The sequence below is a fragment of the Dendrobates tinctorius genome, unplaced genomic scaffold (assembly GCF_039654945.1).
Source record: "Dendrobates tinctorius isolate UK_male_01 unplaced genomic scaffold, ASM3965494v1 ptg000149l, whole genome shotgun sequence".
Classification (NCBI taxonomy): Eukaryota; Metazoa; Chordata; class Amphibia; order Anura; family Dendrobatidae; genus Dendrobates; species Dendrobates tinctorius.
In genome coordinates, this window is record NW_027361816.1 from 2,645,685 (window position 1) to 2,666,864 (window position 21,180).

The window sequence follows — 21,180 nt, forward strand, 5'->3', positions numbered from 1 at the left end:
TAGAAAATGGAAGACATACAAGACCACTGATAATCTCCCTCGATCTGGTGCTCCACGCAAAATCCCACCCCGTGGGGTCAGAATGATCACAAGAACGGTGAGCAAAAATCCCAGAACCACGCGGGGGGATGTAGTGAATGAACTGCAGAGAGCTGGGACCAATGTAACAAGGCCTACCATAAGTAACACACTACGCCACCATGGACTCAGATCCTGCAGTGCCAGACGTGTCCCACTGCTTAAGCCTGTACATGTCCGGGCCCGTCTGAAGTTTGCTAGAGAGCATTTGGATGATCCAGAGGAGTTTTGGGAGAATGTCCTATGGTCTGATGAAACCAAACTGGAACTGTGAGGTAGAAACACAACTTGTCGTGTTTGGAGGAAAAAGAATACTGAGTTGTATCCATTAAACACCATACCTACTGTAAAGCATGGTGGTGGAAACATCATGCTTTGGGGCTGTTTCTCTGCAAAGGGGCCAGGACGACTGATCCGGGTACATGAAAGAATGAATGGGGCCATGTATCGTGAGATTTTGAGTGCAAACCTCCTTCCATCAGCAAGGGCATTGAAGATGAAACGTGGCTGGGTCTTTCAACATGACAATGATCCAAAGCACACCGCCAGGGGAACGAAGGAGTGGCTTCGTAAGAAGCATTTCAAGGTCCTGGAGTGGCCTAGCCAGTCTCCAGATCTCAACCCTATAGAAAACCTTTGGAGGGAGTTGAAAGTCCGTGTTGCCAAGCGAAAAGCCAAAAACATCACTGCTCTAGAGGAGATCTGCATGGAGGAATGGGCCAACATACCAACAACAGTGTGTGGCAACCTTGTGAAGACTTACAGAAAACGTTTGACCTCTGTCATTGCCAACAAAGGATATATCACAAAGTATTGAGATGAAATTTTGTTTCTGACCAAATACTTATTTTCCACCATAATATGCAAATAAAATGAAAAAAAAAACAGACAATGTGATTTTCTGGATTTTTGTTTCTCAGTTTGTCTCCCATAGTTGAGGTCTACCTATGATGTAAATTACAGACGCCTCTCATCTTTTTAAGTGGTGGAACTTGCACTATTGCTGACTGACTAAATACTTTTTTGCCCCACTGTATTTTACTTTTCTCTCTCTTTCCCCATATTTATCTATGTCTCAGCATCAGCGGAGAGAAAGTAAGGGGCTGCAGTAATTCAAGTATCCTACTACTTGACCTGATATTGAAACCAACAGCCTCGAAATATTCATTCTTTTAATTCTAGTTGAGAAACTTGAAGTGGTTTATAAGTGGATCCCGTGGATCCCTGCAGCTCAGCTCTAGGCTGGGATCAGACGAGTGTACGAAACATGGTCCAATTTTCATCCAGCAAAAAAAGTATGATTTTCGTTCATATTGATATATGTATTTCATCCATGTTTCTGTTTTTGGCATCCGCTTTTATAAATCAACACGTAGTATACATACAAGGGCAAATACAGTGTCCTCTATTAATAATTACAATGAATTTGTAAAAGTGAATACAATACGGCGGATCCTTATAGGATTCTTTTTTTTTTATTGTTCCCCCATAGACTTAAGTGTGCGAGTCTCATCCAAAAATAGAAGAAAACAGTGTATGCCGCAATATTTGTCACATGGATACAAGGTCCGTGTGATAAAACTGTCATATGAGCAGCCTTATTCAATAACCAGGGTCCTGGGCTCTCCAAAGTTATGGTGGACAGGACACGTCGGCATAATACGCTTGTCTGAACGAGCCCTTTCAAGGGTTTTCTGGAATGCACAAAACTTTAGCTAAAGGCAGTAAACGGCAAAAATTAACAGAAACAAACCCACAGAGATCAGTTTTTCCTTTTCTGCGGTGATGTAGCATTTAGCCTGCTGCAGCTGATCACTGGATGTAGCCGCTAGCGGACACTGAAAGAAAAGGACCTCTGTGCAAGAGCAATCTATGGGCACTTTTCAGTCCAATAGCTCATCATAATGTGCAATTCCACCTACTTTGGAAGTGGCCCCCTTACCTCTTGGGCCCCTGTGTGGCCACACAGATTGCACCAATGATATGTCCGTCCCTGATCGTAGCGGTGATGATGAGGTGAATGACATGAGACCAATAATTGGCTGCAGTGATCACATGGATAGAGAGCATATGACCACTTCATGGAATCAAGCGGAGACTAGAAGGAGCACATTGTGGTTATATCCTGAGGAAGGAGTGTGTGTACTTAGAAAAGTGTAAATTTAAAAACGCATTAATACAGCAGCACATAAAAATCCACGATTTCTCTCCTACATCCATCAGATGACCCGTGGATCTGTAGCAGCTAGATATTCATACTCCTTCATTGCTGTGGAATTCACAACCTTACCAGGTTAGCACCACCAAATAATTTTTACAAATTTTATTCAGGGTAAGACCCTATTGCGCTTTTCTGCTCCCCAGCTCCTGTATATACCAACAGTGTGGGCGCTGTTTCTCCCAGGGATTGCATGACATTGTTATGTTATGCGATCTCTGAGGTCAATCAGGCCCTGGCTTCACTCTTGCCTCCTTCAGACAAATCAAGCCATCTGGAAGAAGTGAGAGAGTGGTCGCAGCTCTGACTTCCTCCGATTGTCAATTATGCCTTTAGGATGGGAGAGTAAAACCAGCGCTGATTGGCCGCAGGGATCACTTGACATAACAATGTCACGAGAGCCTCAGGAGAGCCGATGTGGTAACACCGCAAGAATCTCGCCGACACCGGAGGTGAGCTTAGTTGTTATTATTTTACTGAGGGAAAACATAGGGATTCAGAAGGGGTTGTCCAAGTAGGTCAACCCCTTTAAAACAGATCATTTCATAATAGATCCACTCACCTTAGGGACTTCTTTATTGTGGCTGTTGTCATTTCCCATACTGTACTCTCTGGTGTAATATCATGTGCCAGAATCTGGGGGAAAAAGATAAAGCCAATTACAGATTTATCAGAAAGGTAAATTACGACACTTATTGGGGTCAGTGTCCTACTGGGGTTTGCATCATCTTTCCAGCATATTTTAACATATCCCAGCCACTAGAGACCATCAACAAAACATCTAGGCAGAGAGCACAGTGATTTATCGTTCCATTCCCTTAGAGCGCTGACACTTACAGTAGTTTTCATGTAGTCCAGTAGTTTCTTCTGCAGGCCCTCGCTGTAAGATTCCTAATTCCTCCCTCACTGGGGAGTTTCCATCCAGGGTGCTGTCTGCAGCTGTGGATTGTGGCATACGCTCCTTGACTGTACATGCAGAATTAATGTTGTTTTTTTCTTGCTCTTGCACTAATAGCTAAAATAAAACTATTATCTGAGACCCGCCCATCATCACACCAAACCTGCTAAACACACACTGTCAGCACCCGCCCCTAGCAAGAAACCTAGGAAGTAGAGGACACAATTAATCCAGGATCATCTGTCACCTATACAGCTGCAGAGATTCTGTGATCACGTTTCACTTACAAAGGAATTCACTTGATTTTTATGTAAATAAAGTTTAATCACAGAATAAATAAAAAGTTCCACAACTTTCTAAATATATAAAGTGCTCTCAGTGAGAGAAACAAAATAGGAATCTTGTGGGTGTGATACCTGTTAATGGCTAACAAATAATAGTAAAAGATGTTACAAAGCAAGCTTTCGGGACTGCTTACGTCCCTTCATCAGGCTGATATAACAAAATAGTTGAAGAAACCTTATTTATAAAGCAAAGGAAACGTCTAATATCAGTTTGCAGGAGAAAAAGGCGATTCACGGCCTTAAGAACAACAGGGAGATCACAATTAAGCCTGCGGATAAAGGTGGTGCCATAGTTCTCCTTAATACAACTGACTACATCAAAGAGGGGCACACAGACAACTGATGGATATACAGTACTACACCAAACTGGATGATGACCCAACTCCAAAATATCTGAGGGAGCTGAAAAGAGTCATCAAATGTCTATGCACAGACCCCACAAACCTTCTGGACTTAATACCCGAGAATCCAAGGATGTGAACATTCTATATGCTTCCCAAGATTCATAAGCCAGGAAACCCATGGAGGCCAATCATCTCTAGGGTGGGAACACTCACTGGAAAAATCTCAGGGTGGGTTGAAAACATCCTCAAGCCGCTGGTAAGGAAGACAGCCAGCTATATACAGGAAACTACAGACCTGCTGAATATGCTATCCACGATAGGTCCCCTCTCCGACAGCACCATCTTAGCCACCAAGGACGTCGAATCCTTATATTCCAACATCCCACACGAAGATGGACTAACCGCCTGCCGAATCTTTCTTGAGGCCAATGGGATCCCCTCCAAGTCTGTAATAGCACTTACCAGATTCATTCTCACACATAACTTTTTCTCTTTCGGTGAGGAGCTATACCTACAACACACTGGCACCGCTATGGGAAGTAAAATGGCACCCCAGTACGCTAACCTCTTCATGGCTAAACTGGAAAATGATTTTTTAACATCCTGTTCCATCAACCCCTTTGCCTATTTCCGTTACATCGATGACATCTTAATAATCTGGGCTGAGCCTGAACAAGAACTTCTAAATTTCCATGACAAATTCAACAAATTTCATCCAACCATAAACTTGACATTAGACCACTCAAAAACAAAAATCAACTTCCTAGACACGACCATAAAAATCCAAAATGGTTCATTCCAAACATCCGTGTATGGGAAACCAATTGACCGTCCCACATACCTCAAATGGGACAGCTTCCATCCTAAACACATTGTCTACAGCGAGGCCCTCAGATATAACCGTATGTGTTCCAGTCCCAAGGACAGGAATGAACACCTAACCCTGCTTAAAATGTCATTTTTAAAATCAAGGTTACCATCCCACCTCCATTGATGATCAGGTCGTTAGGGCCACAAGGATCCCTAGAAGTCAAGTACTTCAATACAGAAAAAAAGAGGAAAATCATTGTGTACCTCTGGTAGTGACCTACAACCTACAGCTTGAAATACTGAGAAAAATGGCTAAGAAACTTCACCATATCCTACACAAGGATGACCGGTTAAAAACACTATTCAAAGACCCCCCCTTGCTATGTTACAGGCAACCTCCCAATCTAAGAAACATCATTATCTGAAGTTCAATGCCCTCAGATTCACCAAGAGAGACATATCCTTGCAATGGGAGAAGATGCAAAACCTGCATTCATATAGATACCAAAGACAAAATCCAAATTCCCAACACACAGCAGGACTATAAGATCCCCAGGACATTCACATGTTCCTCTTCCAATGTGGTGTATTTAATTCAATGCAATATATATCCTGTGGGTGGCCTCTATGTTGGAGAAACAGGACAGAGACTGAGAGCAAGGATGAGGTCTCATCGTCATACAATCACAGACAAAAAAACCCATTTACCTGTGGCTAAACATTTCTGTGATCCAGGACAAAACATAGACAATATGAAAGTTGTCATTTTAAAAGGCAATTTTTAATCACAGAGGCATTGAAGGGTGTGGGAACATAAATTCATTACAATCTTTGACTCTATTCACACAGGACTCAATTTGTCAGAAGGTTTTATGGCCTATTACCATATCTGAGCTATTTCCTCCAAATAGCCCTTTGATCTCACAGAACTTTCACACCACTTATGTAGTCTTACCTAATTAAGGATTCTCTCTTCTAGCTCAGTATTTGTTTATTGAAATGTCCATGTATCACACCAGCATGTGCTTTAAACTGTATATAAATAAGGTTTCATCAAATATTTTGTTATATCATCCTGATGAAGGGACGTAAGTTGTCCCGAAAGCTTGCTTTGTAATATCTTTTACTATTATTTGTTAGCCATTAAAAGGTATCACACCCACAAGATTCCTATTTTGTTTCTTTCAATGAGAGCACTTTATATATTTTTTTCTACTGGCTAACACGGTACTGTAGGCTTTTGGGCAGGGCTGAGGGAGATGAGGCAATGATGCGCTGGTGCTGCTGCTGATAGGCGGGAGAGGTGTGCTGATCCCACAGAACTGGGGGGTGACCCACTTCTTGACGCAAACAGACTGGAGACTAAAACAGAGCTTACATTCAACAGGTCTGAGTTTATTCACCACCCTTCCAAGGTTCATGGCAGGACTTTTGACAATTTCTTTTCACACAGACCCGGGTACCTTTACTTGCTCTGTGTCACCGTCGTGGTGTCCTCTGCGGTTCTCCTCACTATGGCTGCCCTAGGCACATCCACCACAGCGCTTCACCGTTCAGAGTACACTGTCCCTTAATTCGCTCAGACTTTCTCCATCTGATGCTACTGTGCTTTTGGGACACCCCCCCCCCCGTGACCGTCTCCACTGTCAGGCTCTTTGAGGTTCTCCACTGCCTTTCCCTGCGCAGCAGAACCTCCTATCCAGTGAGCTCCCCTGGCTGACTGACCCATCTGGAACCTTCCCTCAGCCTTTATACTACCAGCCTAGGTAGCCCCACCCACTGTCACCTGACAGTCACCTTTGACCAATGAGAGTGACCTTGACCTGTGGTAGTTACATAACTACTCTCCTCTGTGCTCCCCAATGCCCTCTAATGGTCACACTCAGTACGGCACCCTATTCTTCTTCATCTCAGTGCTTCTATTCCTACACTGAGCTATTCCCTCTGCCTCTCACTGAAAGCAGATTCATCGGTCAGGCCAACCTCCCCACAGTACCAAACCACTTTTTTCGTTTTACAACTTTCTAATACACTCTGTCTCAGTTTCCTTTTTTCAAATAACACGTTTGCTGTCAGTGAATGAGACCTCATTCAAAAGTTCAATTTTTGCGGACGAGCGCTGTTTTGTAGGGATATCATTTGTACCTGTGATAGCCTATGGGGCCATTTACATGTCCGATTTTTTACCTTGGGCTGAGTTATCAGCGGAAAATAACAAAGACAACTGATTAAAATCGGCAATGTAAGTCAATGGGCCCGTGAAAAATTTGAACTGCACTTAGATGACATCTGAGTTCAGTTCAATTTTCATGGACTCTCAGAATGGATGCAGAATTTATTTTTACGATTTCTCCACATAAGAAAAAATTAGATGACACTGTGATCACACTGTCATCAAACTCTTATCAGAATAAGCGGTCCGTTTTCCTCATTTGTGAAAAAAATTGATGTCTGAATTGGGCCTTAGATTTAGAGGAAAAAAATTGCTACATACCTCTTCTGCTGAGAAATAGATACAATTGTATCTAGTCTAGACAATGGAGCAGAACAATGGATATTTCAGACTGATACATTGTAGCAAACTATCTGCTGCTGATAATCTCACAGTACATAGTCTAGACCAGGGGTCTCAAACTCAATTTACCCGGGGGCCGCTGGAGGTAGAATCTGGGTGAGGCTGGGCCGCATCAGGTTTTCCACAAGAAAAGCTCTTACAAAAACATTCCAATGTTATCAAATGTCTTTATTTTTTCATCTTATTTTGTGTTAAGAAATAAAAATAAATTAACAAAATCATAAGAAAAAAAATCAATCAGTAATAAATAAAATGAAAATGATAATAATACAGCAGATATAGAAGACTGAAGAAACCACATATAGTTGCTGACTAGAGAAATGTAATTATTATTATTCAGATGTGTGTATTAACAGTTCTTTGATATTTAACTTTCTGAACATGAATGGAACATTGAACATAAACTGTTTTGAACTTGGCTTCTTCTGCCTACTTCATGCTGCTAGAGATCTGGCAGCCGAGCCACATTTGGCTTAAGGGAGGAAGCAGTTGAGACCCTCAGTAGGGCTTGAAGATGCTCATCAGTAAGTCTGGACCTGTACTTGGACTTATTGAAGTTCAAGGTAGAGAAGAGCTTTTCGCACAAGTATGTGCTCCTAAAAACACATGGTCCGCTTGAACATTCGGGAAAGCTCAGGGAAGCTGGGGGGCAATTCTCTCAAAAATTGCTCGAGCTTGTCTGCTCCTCCACTCACCTCCCTGAACTTGGCTTTGAGTTCAGAGTTGCACTGCAGGTCAATGAGCTCCATTTGAAGCACAGGAGGGGCATCTTGCACATCAAAGGAGAAGGGGTCCGCAAAAATTTGAAATGTGGCTCTGTGCATCTTGAAGTTCGCAAATCTGTGATGAAATTCCTCCTGTAGCTTCAAAATGACATCCATATACTCCTCACCACTGAATGGTGTGACTGCTTCCATGAGTGCCTTGCATGATGGGAAATGGCAAAGGTTTGTCTGAGAAAGCTGGGCTTTCCATAAAGGTACTGTCACACTTAGCGATGCACCAGCGATCCCGACCAGCGATATGACGCGGTCAGGATCGCTGGTACATCGCTAAGTGGTCGCTAGTGAGCTGCCACACAGGCAGATCTCACCAGCAACATAGCAGCGGTCGGGGGGTCGCTACTTACCTGTAAGACGAGGCGATCCTGACGTCCGCATCCACGCGTCGGTCGGCGGCACAGGAAGCCCAGCAGGAAGCTGACGACAAGAAACGGTCCAGGACGTTCTCACGCGATCAGCAATAACCAGCGGGGGAGCCGGTCGGAGGTATCAGACATAGCGATATCGCTAGCAATATCGCTGCTGCGTCACAAAAACCAGTGACGTTACAGCGATATCGCTTAGTGTGACAGGCCCTTAACATAAGTTTTGTAGAGAATGCTCTCACGTTGTCATAGGCAGCACTGACAAGTTGCCCCTGGCCTTGTAACTTCTTGTTCAGTACATTAAGCTCATGTGTGATATCAACAAAAAAAGATAAGTCCATGAGCCATTTTGGATCACTTAGCACAGGAACAGCAGCCCCATCTTTCTCCATGAAGGCTTTCACTTCCGCTCTCAACTCAAAAAATCTCTTCAATATGTTTCCCCTGCTGAGCCGACGTACCTCGGTGAAGTAGAGCACATCCCCATATTCTGACTACATTTCCTCTAAAAAAGCACGAAACCTTCTGTGGTTTAAGCCCCTGGATCTGATTTGGTTGATGCATTTCACAACGAAAGACATCACATTGTCAAACTTCAGGGATTTGCTGCAAAGGGCCTGCTGATGGATAATGCAGTGCAGAGCAATGACCTCCTCCACACCTTCCTCTTCCAGTTTTTTTTTAACAAGTGCCACCAGTTCATTTTTCCTCCCTGTCATTGATGGCGCTCCATCAGTTGTTATTCCAACAAACCTCCTCCAAGGTAAACCGGCATTCTCAATGGCATCACACAGCTGGTGAAATATCTCCTGAGCGGTGGTCTGGCCATGCATTGGAATCACTGTGAGCAACTCCTCTATAACTTCAAAATTGTCATCAACACCACGGACATAGATTGCGAGCTGGGCAGTGTCGGTGATGTCTGTGGTCTCATCAAGAGCGACTGAGTAGACACTGAAACGTTTGGCTTTCTTACACAGTTGATCATAAATGTCACTTGACTGGTCAGAAATGCGCTCTGCTGCGGTGTTGGCAGAAAGGCTGATGTTGCTAACCTCACCTTTCTTTTCTGGACAGACAATACTTGCAGCCTGTGATATGCACTTTTTTCCAAATTCACCTTCTTTGAATGGCTTTCCTGCTTTAGCAATCATCTCGCTAACCACGTAGCTAGCTTCCACTGCTGCATCATTCTCTTTGGTTGCTCTCTTATCTTGTTGCCTCTGTAGATATCTTTTAAGATTAACAGCCCAGTTGGCTCTTTCATCTCCCTGGTATTTTGCAGACTCCTCAGCATGTCTAGTTATGTAAAGACGTTTCAAATTGTATTCTTTGTGCACTGCAGCTTTCTCTGTGCAAATAAGACACGTCGGGATGGCCCTGTGCTCAACAAAGAAATATTGCACTTCCCACTTTTCTAGAAATTGTCTGTGCTCATCATCAACCTTTATCTTCACTGCAGGCTTTGAAAAAGACATGTTTGGGGCTGTGTAATAGATAATTCCACTTGGTGTCACTGTTTCAGTGTTAGCCAATGCGTATTTTCCGCTTTTTTTCTGTCCCGCTGAGCAGCAATTTCTGCGGCCGCCTCCGCTTCTGAGCCCGGGGTAATGGCGCAAGTTCGCAATAAGGCCGGCTGATGTCCAAACCTACGAGAGCAATATACCGCACCGCCCCACCGCTCATTCTGAACCCGGTGCACCTGAGTCTGTGGTGTGGTCCGGTCCCTGCTCGGCTGCTCCTGCTGCATGTGCTGTGACTCATACGCCTTGCCTGCTGACAGCAGGCTGCTCTGACTGTCTAGCCATCATCATACTCACCTCCTCCTGCAGCATCTCCGATGGTCCAGCACCGACATCTTCTTCCTGTATGAGCGCGCGGTCACACGTCACGTGGTACCGCTCATTAAGCTCATGAATATGGGCTCCACGCCTATGAGAGTAGAGTGGCGTCCATATTCATGACCTTAATGAGCGGTACTATGTGTGACTGGGATTTCACATGCGAGACTCGGCCGTGATTCTCGCATGTGTGATCCCGCCGAGGTGAGGGCCGCAAACTATTGTCCTGAGGGCCCATGAGGTGAGGGCCGCAAACTATTGTCCCGAGGGCCGCAAGTTTGAGACCCCTGATCTATATGAATGTAGCAGGGACAGATGACTTAATAGAAGGGGTTGTCCACTGCTCAACAATCCTTTAACAACCCCCAGCACAGAACAAAATCCAAACACTCAGGTCCAGATTCATCAAGATCTGTGATTTTCTCGCCAACCTTGATGAGGGGGCATGTTGGAGCCGATGGATGCCTCTTGACGACTCAGGTGAGGTGCGTGGTGGCGTGTGCCTCTGTGTGTGCCTCACCATAAATCTTAAGCTACTTTCAGATTTGCGTTCGGAGGTGCAGAGCAGGGCCGCAGCTAAGCTCCGGCCTGGCCGCGCCTCCTGCGGTCAGCTCTTCCTCTGATCGCATGACACTGCATGCGATCAGTGTACCCTATAGTTAGCGTTGGGTACGCTGGTCGTGCACTGGTACACTTTTGCCAGTGCTTGCGCCCTTTTGCGCACTGTGTTGCATTTTTGTGCGCTCGAGGCAGCGCCAAAAGGACGGGAACGTCAGTAGTGGGCCAGGAGTGGTGATGCGGGCCACACAAAGAGAAAATATATATTATGATCACCTCTCCTTCCTCGCTCCTATTCTGGATCTGAGACCGTAAGTAGATACCTCACACCACATTACACAGGTTTGGAATTTTGGCTATGTTCTATTTCATAACAGAACTCAGTCAAACCTTACGGAAAGGGAAACTGGCTCAGATACAAAGCCCATTATTGATCCTGTGGCTGGAGGAGAAGAGGTGGCTGGCCCATCTTCTCCCCCTCCAAGAAACATGGGTGAAGTTTCCTCTCCTGAAAACCCAGGGCCTGCACCATAAACCCCACCACCAGGAGCACATCCACAAGCAGGACCGTCTACTGCAGCACCATCTACCATACAGGAGGAGCAGGGCAACATCAGCAGCAGCCCAACTGCCCAGATACAGGGCTCTCCACAGCCTGCTGGACCATCCCAGCGAGGAAGAAGAAGGCGCCAGATCCCTGCCCAAGATACCCATACAAATGTTGACACAGGGGTACTGAAATACCTTACTTGAGTCAATAATGATGATGGGGAGGTGGCGTACTCACGCAGCCTGGCCCATTATCTTCGGGCCCTTTCACGTGAGGTGAGGCTACGTATTCGAGGATGTTTTCAGATCCTGCTTGATGCAAGCACACACCCCAATACCCCATATGAATTATTTGAATATCTGGAGAGGTGGCAGCTTTCCCCAAGGAATCTGATGCGCCTTAGACACCCCACACACATGCTTGCTCAAGCAGGCTCTGAGGATCCTCAAACACGTGGGCCTACACCTCACCCCCTTCCTCCCCATACTCAACCTTGTCCACAGCAGCCAAATATGTCTGCCTCTAGCCAATCTCACCAATATGGCCACTTGTTCCCACCCAGTGTTGGAGGCTGGTCCCAACCTGGTTGGGGACAACATGGCTATTTTAGTGGGTATGAGCCACGGGCCAACTAGCCCCAACAAGAGGTTCCTCTCCAATTTCAGTCAGCCCAGTACCCACCACAATCACAGGAAGCAGTACACTACCCACATCATGGGCAACAGTATGCCCCCACACAGGGCGATGGCCAAGTTGGCCAGCAGCAAACACAGGCTGGTCTTCCGCCTTCTCCTCCCCTGACCTACCAACATTTGTAATGTAGGAATATTGGTCTTGTATAATTGTTGTTTTTGCATACTAACATACGCTTACCAAGGCAATTAAACAGTGAGAGAATCATAAGGGGTTGAAATATATATATTTACACAGACAGAAATCAAAAATTATAACATAGACACAGCATGCTCTTGCCAAGAAGTTTCCCCCTCAGGTGACATAAAATAATTTGTGAAAATATCATGCACTTTGAGCCCAGAGAGCAGTCTATGTTGAGGGTTGATATGTGGTCTCGCCCTACGCACATTTTCCGACCCACGCACAACACCAGCAGAGGAGGAACAATCATGTACCCTGGTGAAGTTATGAAGAACGACACATGCTTTGATAACTTTATTCACATTTTGTTCACTCAGCTGAATGGCAGACTGTATGACCCGCCATTTGGCACAAAGAATCCCAAAGGAACACTCCACCAGTCACGAGATAGGCGCAAGTTAAAAATTTGGCGCCGGTGGTCCAGGTTGCGCCAAGGATATGGCCTCATGACATTGCGCGTTAACTGAAACACCTCATCTGCCACAAGGACATAGGGACTGATTCTTGAGTGGATCCTGGTAGCTGGCGTGGTGGGGGTAGATCCAACTGGTTGGTGCGTAGCCGCCGACCCATAATGGAAGTATTGAAGACTCTAGAGTCTCCCGTCCTTCCATAGGCCCCAATGTCGACAATTATAAACTTGTATTGAGGGTCGGCCAGAGTCAACAATACAACATAAAAGTATTGCTTATAATTGAAGAATTGGGAGCCAGAGTTCGGCGGCTTACGCACCCGGATATGTTTGCCATCAAGGGCCCCAATACAATTAGGAAACTGGCATTCATCCTCAAAGTCCCTTGAGATCCTCAACCAGTCTTCCATCCTGGGCTTGGGCATGACGAGTTGATGTAGTCTTGACCATATTTCACTGCATGTCGACCTGACTATGCCAGAAATGGTAGATCTTCCAATGAGAAACTCATGGTGGAGGGCGGCATAAGACAGGCCAGTGGACAGGAAGCTGAAGAACAACAGAAATGGAACATTTTAGAAGGCAAAAATGATAAAAAGACCAGCTACAGACATACCAAACTTTTTATTGTTTCATATCTACTAACACACATATTTTTTCTAGCATAATGACTACGTGATATTCAGTACATATTACACATAACATTCTGGTATGTAATTTTTAATATATCTGGAGTAAGATGAGGGCCAAAAAATTATTCCAAAAACAAAAATACACATACTTTTGGGCAACACATCATGAACATAGAGAATGTGGTTGTCTAATACATATATGTCGGCGCTATAGAAATAAAATGTATTATTATTATTATTATTACATACCGTAATGTGAGTAGAAGTCGCTCCTCTGCAGATATAGCTTTGCGCATCCTTGTGTCCTGAAAGGTTATCCCAGGGCGCACTGTCTCCAAGAGTAGATCAAATGTTGCAAGGCTCATGCGACAGTATTTGTAAAACTTTTCCGGATGATCCCGCAGAGAAGAATAGAGGCGGTGAAAATGGCCTCTTGTGAGTCGTTGCCTCAAAAGTGGATGGACCCACATGCGTCTCCTCCTCCGCAGATCCACTATCACTGGGTATGGGTGACCAAAGCGGCGTGACAAAAGCCAGTTGAAGAGAACCTGCTCAGTTGTGTTGAAACTCAGACTGTCTGTCATGTTGGCCATATAACACCAACACACCTATTCAAGGCAAGGTCACAAATGGACAGAATGGAGGCAGCCACCTGTTCCAGAGCCAATAAATAGGGTGTAGGCTAATGATTTAAATAGTTAGCAGGCCTCAAAACCGTTAAATGTCCATTTTGCAAGCCTGCGAGAAAATCTCGCCATACGGATTACATACGGATGGTTACATGCGCAAAATACGCGACCACACCTTGCTTACGGATGACATATGGAGCACTATTTAGGGGACATTCCTCTGTATTACGCCTGTAAAATATGGACCGTATTTTGCGTCGGCTAGTGTAACCCCGGCCTTAGTAGAAGTCCCAGAGACTGGACCGCCACCGATCACACACTGATGGCATATTATTGTCTATGGTGGGATAACGACTTTAAATATGTGGTTTTTACAGTGATTCTTAGATGCATTTTCTGCAAAATAAACCTATAGTCCTTGTCTGTGTCTGATTGCTTCAAAGATCCATACCCCCTGCAAAATGATGTCCCATAGTAAGAGTTCAGTCTATACATCTTAGGCACTTGCTTTAGAAGTGAATGAACTGGACATGTAATAACCTGACCCAATGGTGTTTGGCATTAATCTGTCTATATGAGACTGATGCCATTTTCACCTGATGTGTATGGAGGCTTCCAAATGAATTTGCCTCTGTTCATGAGCTTTTCACATATCGATGATAGCACCTTTGTTATATTTAGATGGTTATAGCCACATCACAGCCAACATGAGTTGGTGAATAACCCTGTATCCTCTGGACAAGTTCCATTTCATCTTTTGCAAATTTTACTTCAGAAACTTCACGTAGACAAATGTCTCGTGCTGTCTAGAAAGTTGGAACAATGGCAGATGTATGAGGATAACCCAAAGGCCGGGTCACACTTGCGAGTGCAATGCGAGAAACTCGCGCATCAATACCCGACATCAATAGTAAAAGATAGAATGTGAAAAATGATAAAAAAATAAAAAATCGGGGTATATTTACCTTCCGACGTCCCGCGCTGCCATCCCGGGCATCAGCGTTCCCAGTAATGCCTTGCGAGACCTGTGATGACGTTGGTCTCGCGTTACTCTAGCGATCTCGCGAGACCACGTCATCACAGGACCTTGCCGCAAGGCATTACTGGGAACGCTTAGGCCGGGAATGCAGCGCGGGACGTCGGAAGGTAAATATACCCCGATCTTTTATTTTTTAGTCTTTTTTTTTACAGGGGTATGGTACCCAGGGCCTGGAGGACAGTCTCCTCTCCTCCACACCGTGGGTACCAACCGCACATGAGACGCTTAACTTCCCGCATGGTGGGCATAGCCACATGCGGGAAGTAAGCGATTCTCATGCATTCCTATGGGTGCGGAATCGCGGCAATTCTTTGCAATTCCGCACAAAAGAATGATCATGCTGCGATTTTTTCTGCAATGCGTTTCCGCCACGGAAAAAAGCACAGCATTAGCACAGCATGTGCGGAATGCCATAGGAATGCATGGGGGGCGTTCTGTACACGATTTTTAAATGTTTTCGCGCCGAAAATCGCGGCAAAAACGCTTAAAAAATCGCATCGTTGGCACACAGCCTTACAGTGTTTTTGGCCACTATTTTCAGCGTGTTTGGTTTGTGGATGTTCTCCTTTTTAAGTTGGAATTATACTTTTGCATGTAATGCAGGGAAATGCTGGTCTTATCAATGGCAACTCTTCCCATCTATGGACTACTCATAGTAAATGTCCATCTTATTTCTTTTATCTAGGTAGGTTTCAAAATTATTCTGGAATGTCACTAGAATTACCTCTATGGAAAACCGTACATTACTCCATGTAAGAACTGAATGAACCAAACTACTGTGTATGTTGCCGAGTCCTTGCTGCAATGCTTCGTTAGGTTTACACTCCTGTACCGCCACATGGGCAGGGCGTTCTCATGTAACATCACATTGCTCACGTGCATCATTGACTGTCAGAAGACATCTTTTATACTGGATCAACTTGTCACTTGTGTAACATCTGACTCACAGATGGCTTAGACGCGATATTACTGTGGAGAGTACAATTGATATGGATTATCTTGAGGAGTGTCTTAAGTTGATGGCTGCCAACATTGTAGAATGATATTGATGTCAAACTGCTGGACAGATGATTAAACCTAAGTGTTTAGTGGACTATATTCCCTTAGGATCTAGTTTGAATTATACTAAGCAAATTAATAATTTTAGTGGTCATTAGTGATGAGCGCATGTGCTCGTTACTTGGGTTTGCCGAGGGTGCTTGGGTATGCCCAGATCTTGGGATTGGTGGGCGTCCCATTGTTCAGACCCCCAGCGATCAGTGATCCTACTGACTGAGTACAACCTAAAAACTTGATAAAAACCTTTAAAGGGTATGTGCCCATGGCGTCATTTAGACACTGGTGCACCCGCAGAGTTTTTGAAGCACAAGATGCTTTAGTAAAACCTGGTGCTTTTTAGCGGTATGAATAAATTAGTGAGCGAAGGATGGTTGGTTCACTTCTATTATCTGCTTTATGACTTTAGAAGTTCAAAAAGACTGCACATGAGCACAGCAAGTTGTTTTGACACGTGTTCATTCTTCTAACTTTCCTAAGTGCTTTTTCAGGTGGAATCCACCTGAAAAAGACGTCATGTGCATATACCCCAACTTTACTCTGTGATTTTGAATATCTCAAGAAAGTAAAATTTTGCTAACTTGGCACCTGAAATAATGAGAATGTCCAGCACTGCAGATCTAATAGTGCAGCAGTGTCCGTGTAATTGTTTAGGGTTCCAGCAATCACGAGTGTGAGTCTTTCTAAGCTAAATTTATCGGCGTCCTGCTAAGCGACTGAGAAGGAACATGATCTCAACAGCTAATCCTCATCCGACCACATGGACAGGGAGACAAACATGAACTGCCAAAATTGAAAAACAAAGAGGGGTTTCAGACACAAGACCCTGGGTCTGATGATGTCATTATTATTATTACTGCTGCTAAAAGCGGCCATAGATCACTACACACAAACAGATCTGTTATTATATAATTGTCAACCTGCAATCATGTAGAATTATAATCACTGATGTGGGATGTTATTAACACTAAAAACAGGGACTAACAACCTGGGCAACTGATCAGGGGCCAGAAGAGTAATGCCCTATTGTTTACTATAGTGCATATGTGGCGCCCCTGAGGCTCAGTCACCACAGAGGTACTGCACCTCCTCCTAAGGTGTGGTGCCCCACCATCCAGGTAAGTTGGAGGCTCCTGACCACGCTCCAACACCTACACCCCACACAATAGAGTAGTTCAGCAAAGCCACATTGCGGCTCCTTGCTTAGAGAGAAGGAGAGCACCTTTGGTGGTTCCCTGCTTGGAACACTAGACGTGCTGGGAGGTGGGTGGAGTTTACGATACATATAAAAGAGTGGGACAGTTCCAGGATTGAGGTTCAGTTGAGTTCAGTGGTGGAGTAGGATTGGAAGCCACTCGGGAGGAGTGGGGATCCCTGGAAGAGGGATGGAGGAAGAAGTGCTGCAGCTGCCTCGGTGACCTGAGCCAGCTAGCACGGGAAAGGAAAGAAGGAGAAGGACATTGAACCGAAGCCTGAGCTTCCATAGAAGGGAAAGGACAAGTACGGAACGTAGGAGTAAAGGGAACATAGAGGACATGGGTTAGAGGAAGAACCCTGCCTAGAAGTTCTAAGCGCAAGGCCGGGGTCCGGTCCTCGAGGTTGTATGAACACTAATGGTTCTGCAGCAGACACCGGTGGAGTAGTGGGCTGTAAATGCACTACTCCCATCTAAGACTTGAGGGCACAACAGTAACACGGATAGAGAACCGGGACTTAGGAGTAGAGAGTCCCCAAAGCAGGCTACAGCTGTCTGCCGTGAAAACGAGAAACTGGGTCTGAGCAGAAAAAGTAAATTAATGTGCATGCAAAATGTAATTGCATATGAACACATGACCATTACACAGAGAAAAACAAAAACAAAACAGAAAACAAATATCCTGGAATAAAAAAGTAAAAAAATGTAAAAAAATATATTGCAAAAATTGCATGAAAGTAGTAATAATAGTAATAATAAGGGTATTTAGTTAACATAATTTTGATCAAAATAATGTAGAAGCCATCCCGCCACGTCACGGCAACCCTTGTGGGACAGTCCTAACTCTTGTATTTAAAACCTTTCCACTTGTCAAGTGACGTAAAATGTGAACAAGGACAGAGGGACTGAACCACCAGTAATACTATAGGCCAGACAGGATGGATTTTCCAACTCAGACAGGGCGGTCACACCCTTATATGCACAGAATGCACAATGAAACAAACGAGAAACTGGGTCTGAGCAGAAAAAGTAAATTAATGTGCATGCAAAATGTAATTGCATATGAACACATGACCATTACACAGAGAAAAACAAAAACAAAACACAAAACAAATATCCTGGAATAAAAAAGTAAAAAAAGTAAAAAAATGTAAAAAAATGTAAAAAAATATATTGCAAAAATTTCATGAAAGTAGTAATAATAGTAATAATAAGGGTATTTAGTTAACATAATTTTGATCAAAATAATGTAGAAGCCATCCCGCCACGTCACGGCAACCCTTGTGGGACAGTCCTAACTCTTGTATTTAAAACCTTTCCACTTGTCAAGTGACGTAAAATGTGAACAAGGACAGAGGGACTGAACCACCAGTAATACTATAGGCCAGACAGGATGGATTTTCCAACTCAGACAGGGCGGTCACACCCTTATATGCACAGAATGCACAATGAAACAAACGAGAAACTGGGTCTGAGCAGAAAAAGTAAATTAATGTGCATGCAAAATGTAATTGCATATGAACACATGACCATTACACAGAGAAAAACAAAAACAAAACACAAAACAAATATCCTGGAATAAAAAAGTAAAAAAATGTAAAAAAATATATTGCAAAAATTGCATGAAAGTAGTAATAATAGTAATAATAAGGGTATTTAGTTAACATAATTTTGATCAAAATAATGTAGAAGCCATCCCGCCACGTCACGGCAACCCTTGTGGGACAGTCCTAACTCTTGTATTTAAAACCTTTCCACTTGTCAAGTGACGTAAAATGTGAACAAGGATAGAGGGACTGAACCACCAGTAATACTATAGGCCAGACAGGATGGATTTTCCAACTCAGACAGGGCGGTCACACCCTTATATGCACAGAATGCACAATGAAACAAACGAGAAACTGGGTCTGAGCAGAAAAAGTAAATTAATGTGCATGCAAAATGTAATTGCATATGAACACATGACCATTACACAGAGAAAAACAAAAACAAAACACAAAACAAATTTTTACATATTTTTTTACATTTTTTTACATTTTTTTACTTTTTTTACTTTTTTATTCCAGGATATTTGTTTTGTGTTTTGTTTTTGTTTTTCTCTGTGTAATGGTCATGTGTTCATATGCAATTACATTTTGCATGCACATTAATTTACTTTTTCTGCTCAGACCCAGTTTCTCGTTTGTTTCATTGTGCATTCTGTGCATATAAGGGTGTGACCGCCCTGTCTGAGTTGGAAAATCCATCCTGTCTGGCCTATAGTATTACTGGTGGTTCAGTCCCTCTGTCCTTGTTCACATTTTACGTCACTTGACAAGTGGAAAGGTTTTAAATACAAGAGTTAGGACTGTCCCACAAGGGTTGCCGTGACGTGGCGGGATGGCTTCTACATTATTTTGATCAAAATTATGTTAACTAAATACCCTTATTATTACTATTATTACTACTTTCATGAAATTTTTGCAATATATTTTTTTACATTTTTTTACTTTTTTATTCCAGGATATTTGTTTTGTGTTTTGTTTTTGTTTTTCTCTGTGTAATGGTCATGTGTTCATATGCAATTACATTTTGCATGCACATTAATTTACTTTTTCTGCTCAGACCCAGTTTCTCGTTTGTTTCATTGTGCATTCTGTGCATATAAGGGTGTGACCGCCCTGTCTGAGTTGGAAAATCCATCCTGTCTGGCCTATAGTATTACTGGTGGTTCAGTCCCTCTGTCCTTGTTCACATTTTACGTCACTTGACAAGTGGAAAGGTTTTAAATACAAGAGTTAGGACTGTCCCACAAGGGTTGCCGTGACGTGGCGGGATGGCTTCTACATTATTTTGATCAAAATTATGTTAACTAAATACCCTTATTATTACTATTATTACTACTTTCATGCAATTTTTGCAATATATTTTTTTACATTTTTTTACTTTTTTATTCCAGGATATTTGTTTTGTTTTTGTTTTTCTCTGTCTGCCGTGCAAGTAGAGTTCTTGGGAACATCTGTCAGGAGGAACTCCAGTGTAACACAGTACTAGGAGATCTTCACACTTAAGGCACTATAGAGGAGACGTTCAGGAAAGGCACATAAGTTGGCGGAGTGTGGAAGGGAGCATCCCATCTTGCCTGGAGGTTGACTGAGTCCCTGACCCGGAGGACACCGGCACAGAAGCGGGCACTACAGACTGTGAGTAAAGCTTTGGAACTACATGCCCTGGTGTCCTCCATTCCTTCCTGCGTCCGTCCACCTGGCACTGCTATATTCCCTGCGTCATTCACTACACCATCTAAGCGTCCCCACATCTACACTGCCCTGGGACAACAGCCCTGCCTGTGGAGGGCTATACCATCCTTGCTGCACCACACCATCTGTCCCAGAGGATCTGTCTGCAGCATTGGCTTAACACCTCCCTTGCCGAACACCACAGGTGATGTCACAAACTATTCATTTAACTACCTTTCACCATTCACATCTCTTCCTATTACTTGGGCGCCCAGGGCCATGGTCCGGGTCACCGCTGCTGTGACACATTCCACTGATACCGGCCCGGTACCGAGTACCCCACAGCCCTGGGAGTTTGCGTCACGAACAGGATGACGAGACCCAATGCCATTGGGTTCTGTGTGCCTAAGATTTGTTGGACTTAAAACTTTTGAGAATGTGCAGAAGACCCAATTTAATAGATTGTGAAATGAATATTAAAAATGGCCTTTGGCGTGGAGAAGAAGGGCGTGACGAGATGGGAGGTCCTAGGAAAAGACCGCGAACAGTCTTGGGCCTCCCCTGCCTGAATTACTATGTGACAGCGACATGGCCCATCCCCCGAGGGGTTCGTATACTGGCTTGGTATGGAGGCGCTGGAAGAGGGCGACGCCCCAAGAAGGAGGGGCAGAAGCCAGTGGCGGGAAAGGGGCCGAGAGAGGAGGGAGAAGAACGCCAGAACGCCATGATGGAAAGAGAAAAGAAGACAGAACAGGGGGAG

The 21,180-nt window shown here is 44.1% G+C and overlaps 1 protein-coding gene across 4 annotated transcripts in view; it reads right to left on the reverse strand.

Annotated features, from left to right (window-relative positions):
• Positions 1–21,180, reverse strand: part of TACC2 (transforming acidic coiled-coil containing protein 2) — a 238,908-nt gene that overhangs the window by 209,605 nt on the left and 8,123 nt on the right. For 3 of the 4 annotated variants that reach the window (XM_073546595.1, XM_073546594.1, XM_073546591.1), the window contains exons 1-2: positions 3,134–3,286; positions 2,859–2,932 (exon numbers count right to left, since the gene is read on the reverse strand). In XM_073546595.1, coding sequence (XP_073402696.1) covers positions 2,859–2,897 — 39 coding nt within the window. In that variant the 5' untranslated portion in view covers positions 2,898–2,932; positions 3,134–3,286. Of the gene's footprint in view, positions 1–2,858; positions 2,933–3,133; positions 3,287–21,180 lie in introns of those variants that run through there. The other variant, XM_073546592.1, reaches the window with a different exon arrangement.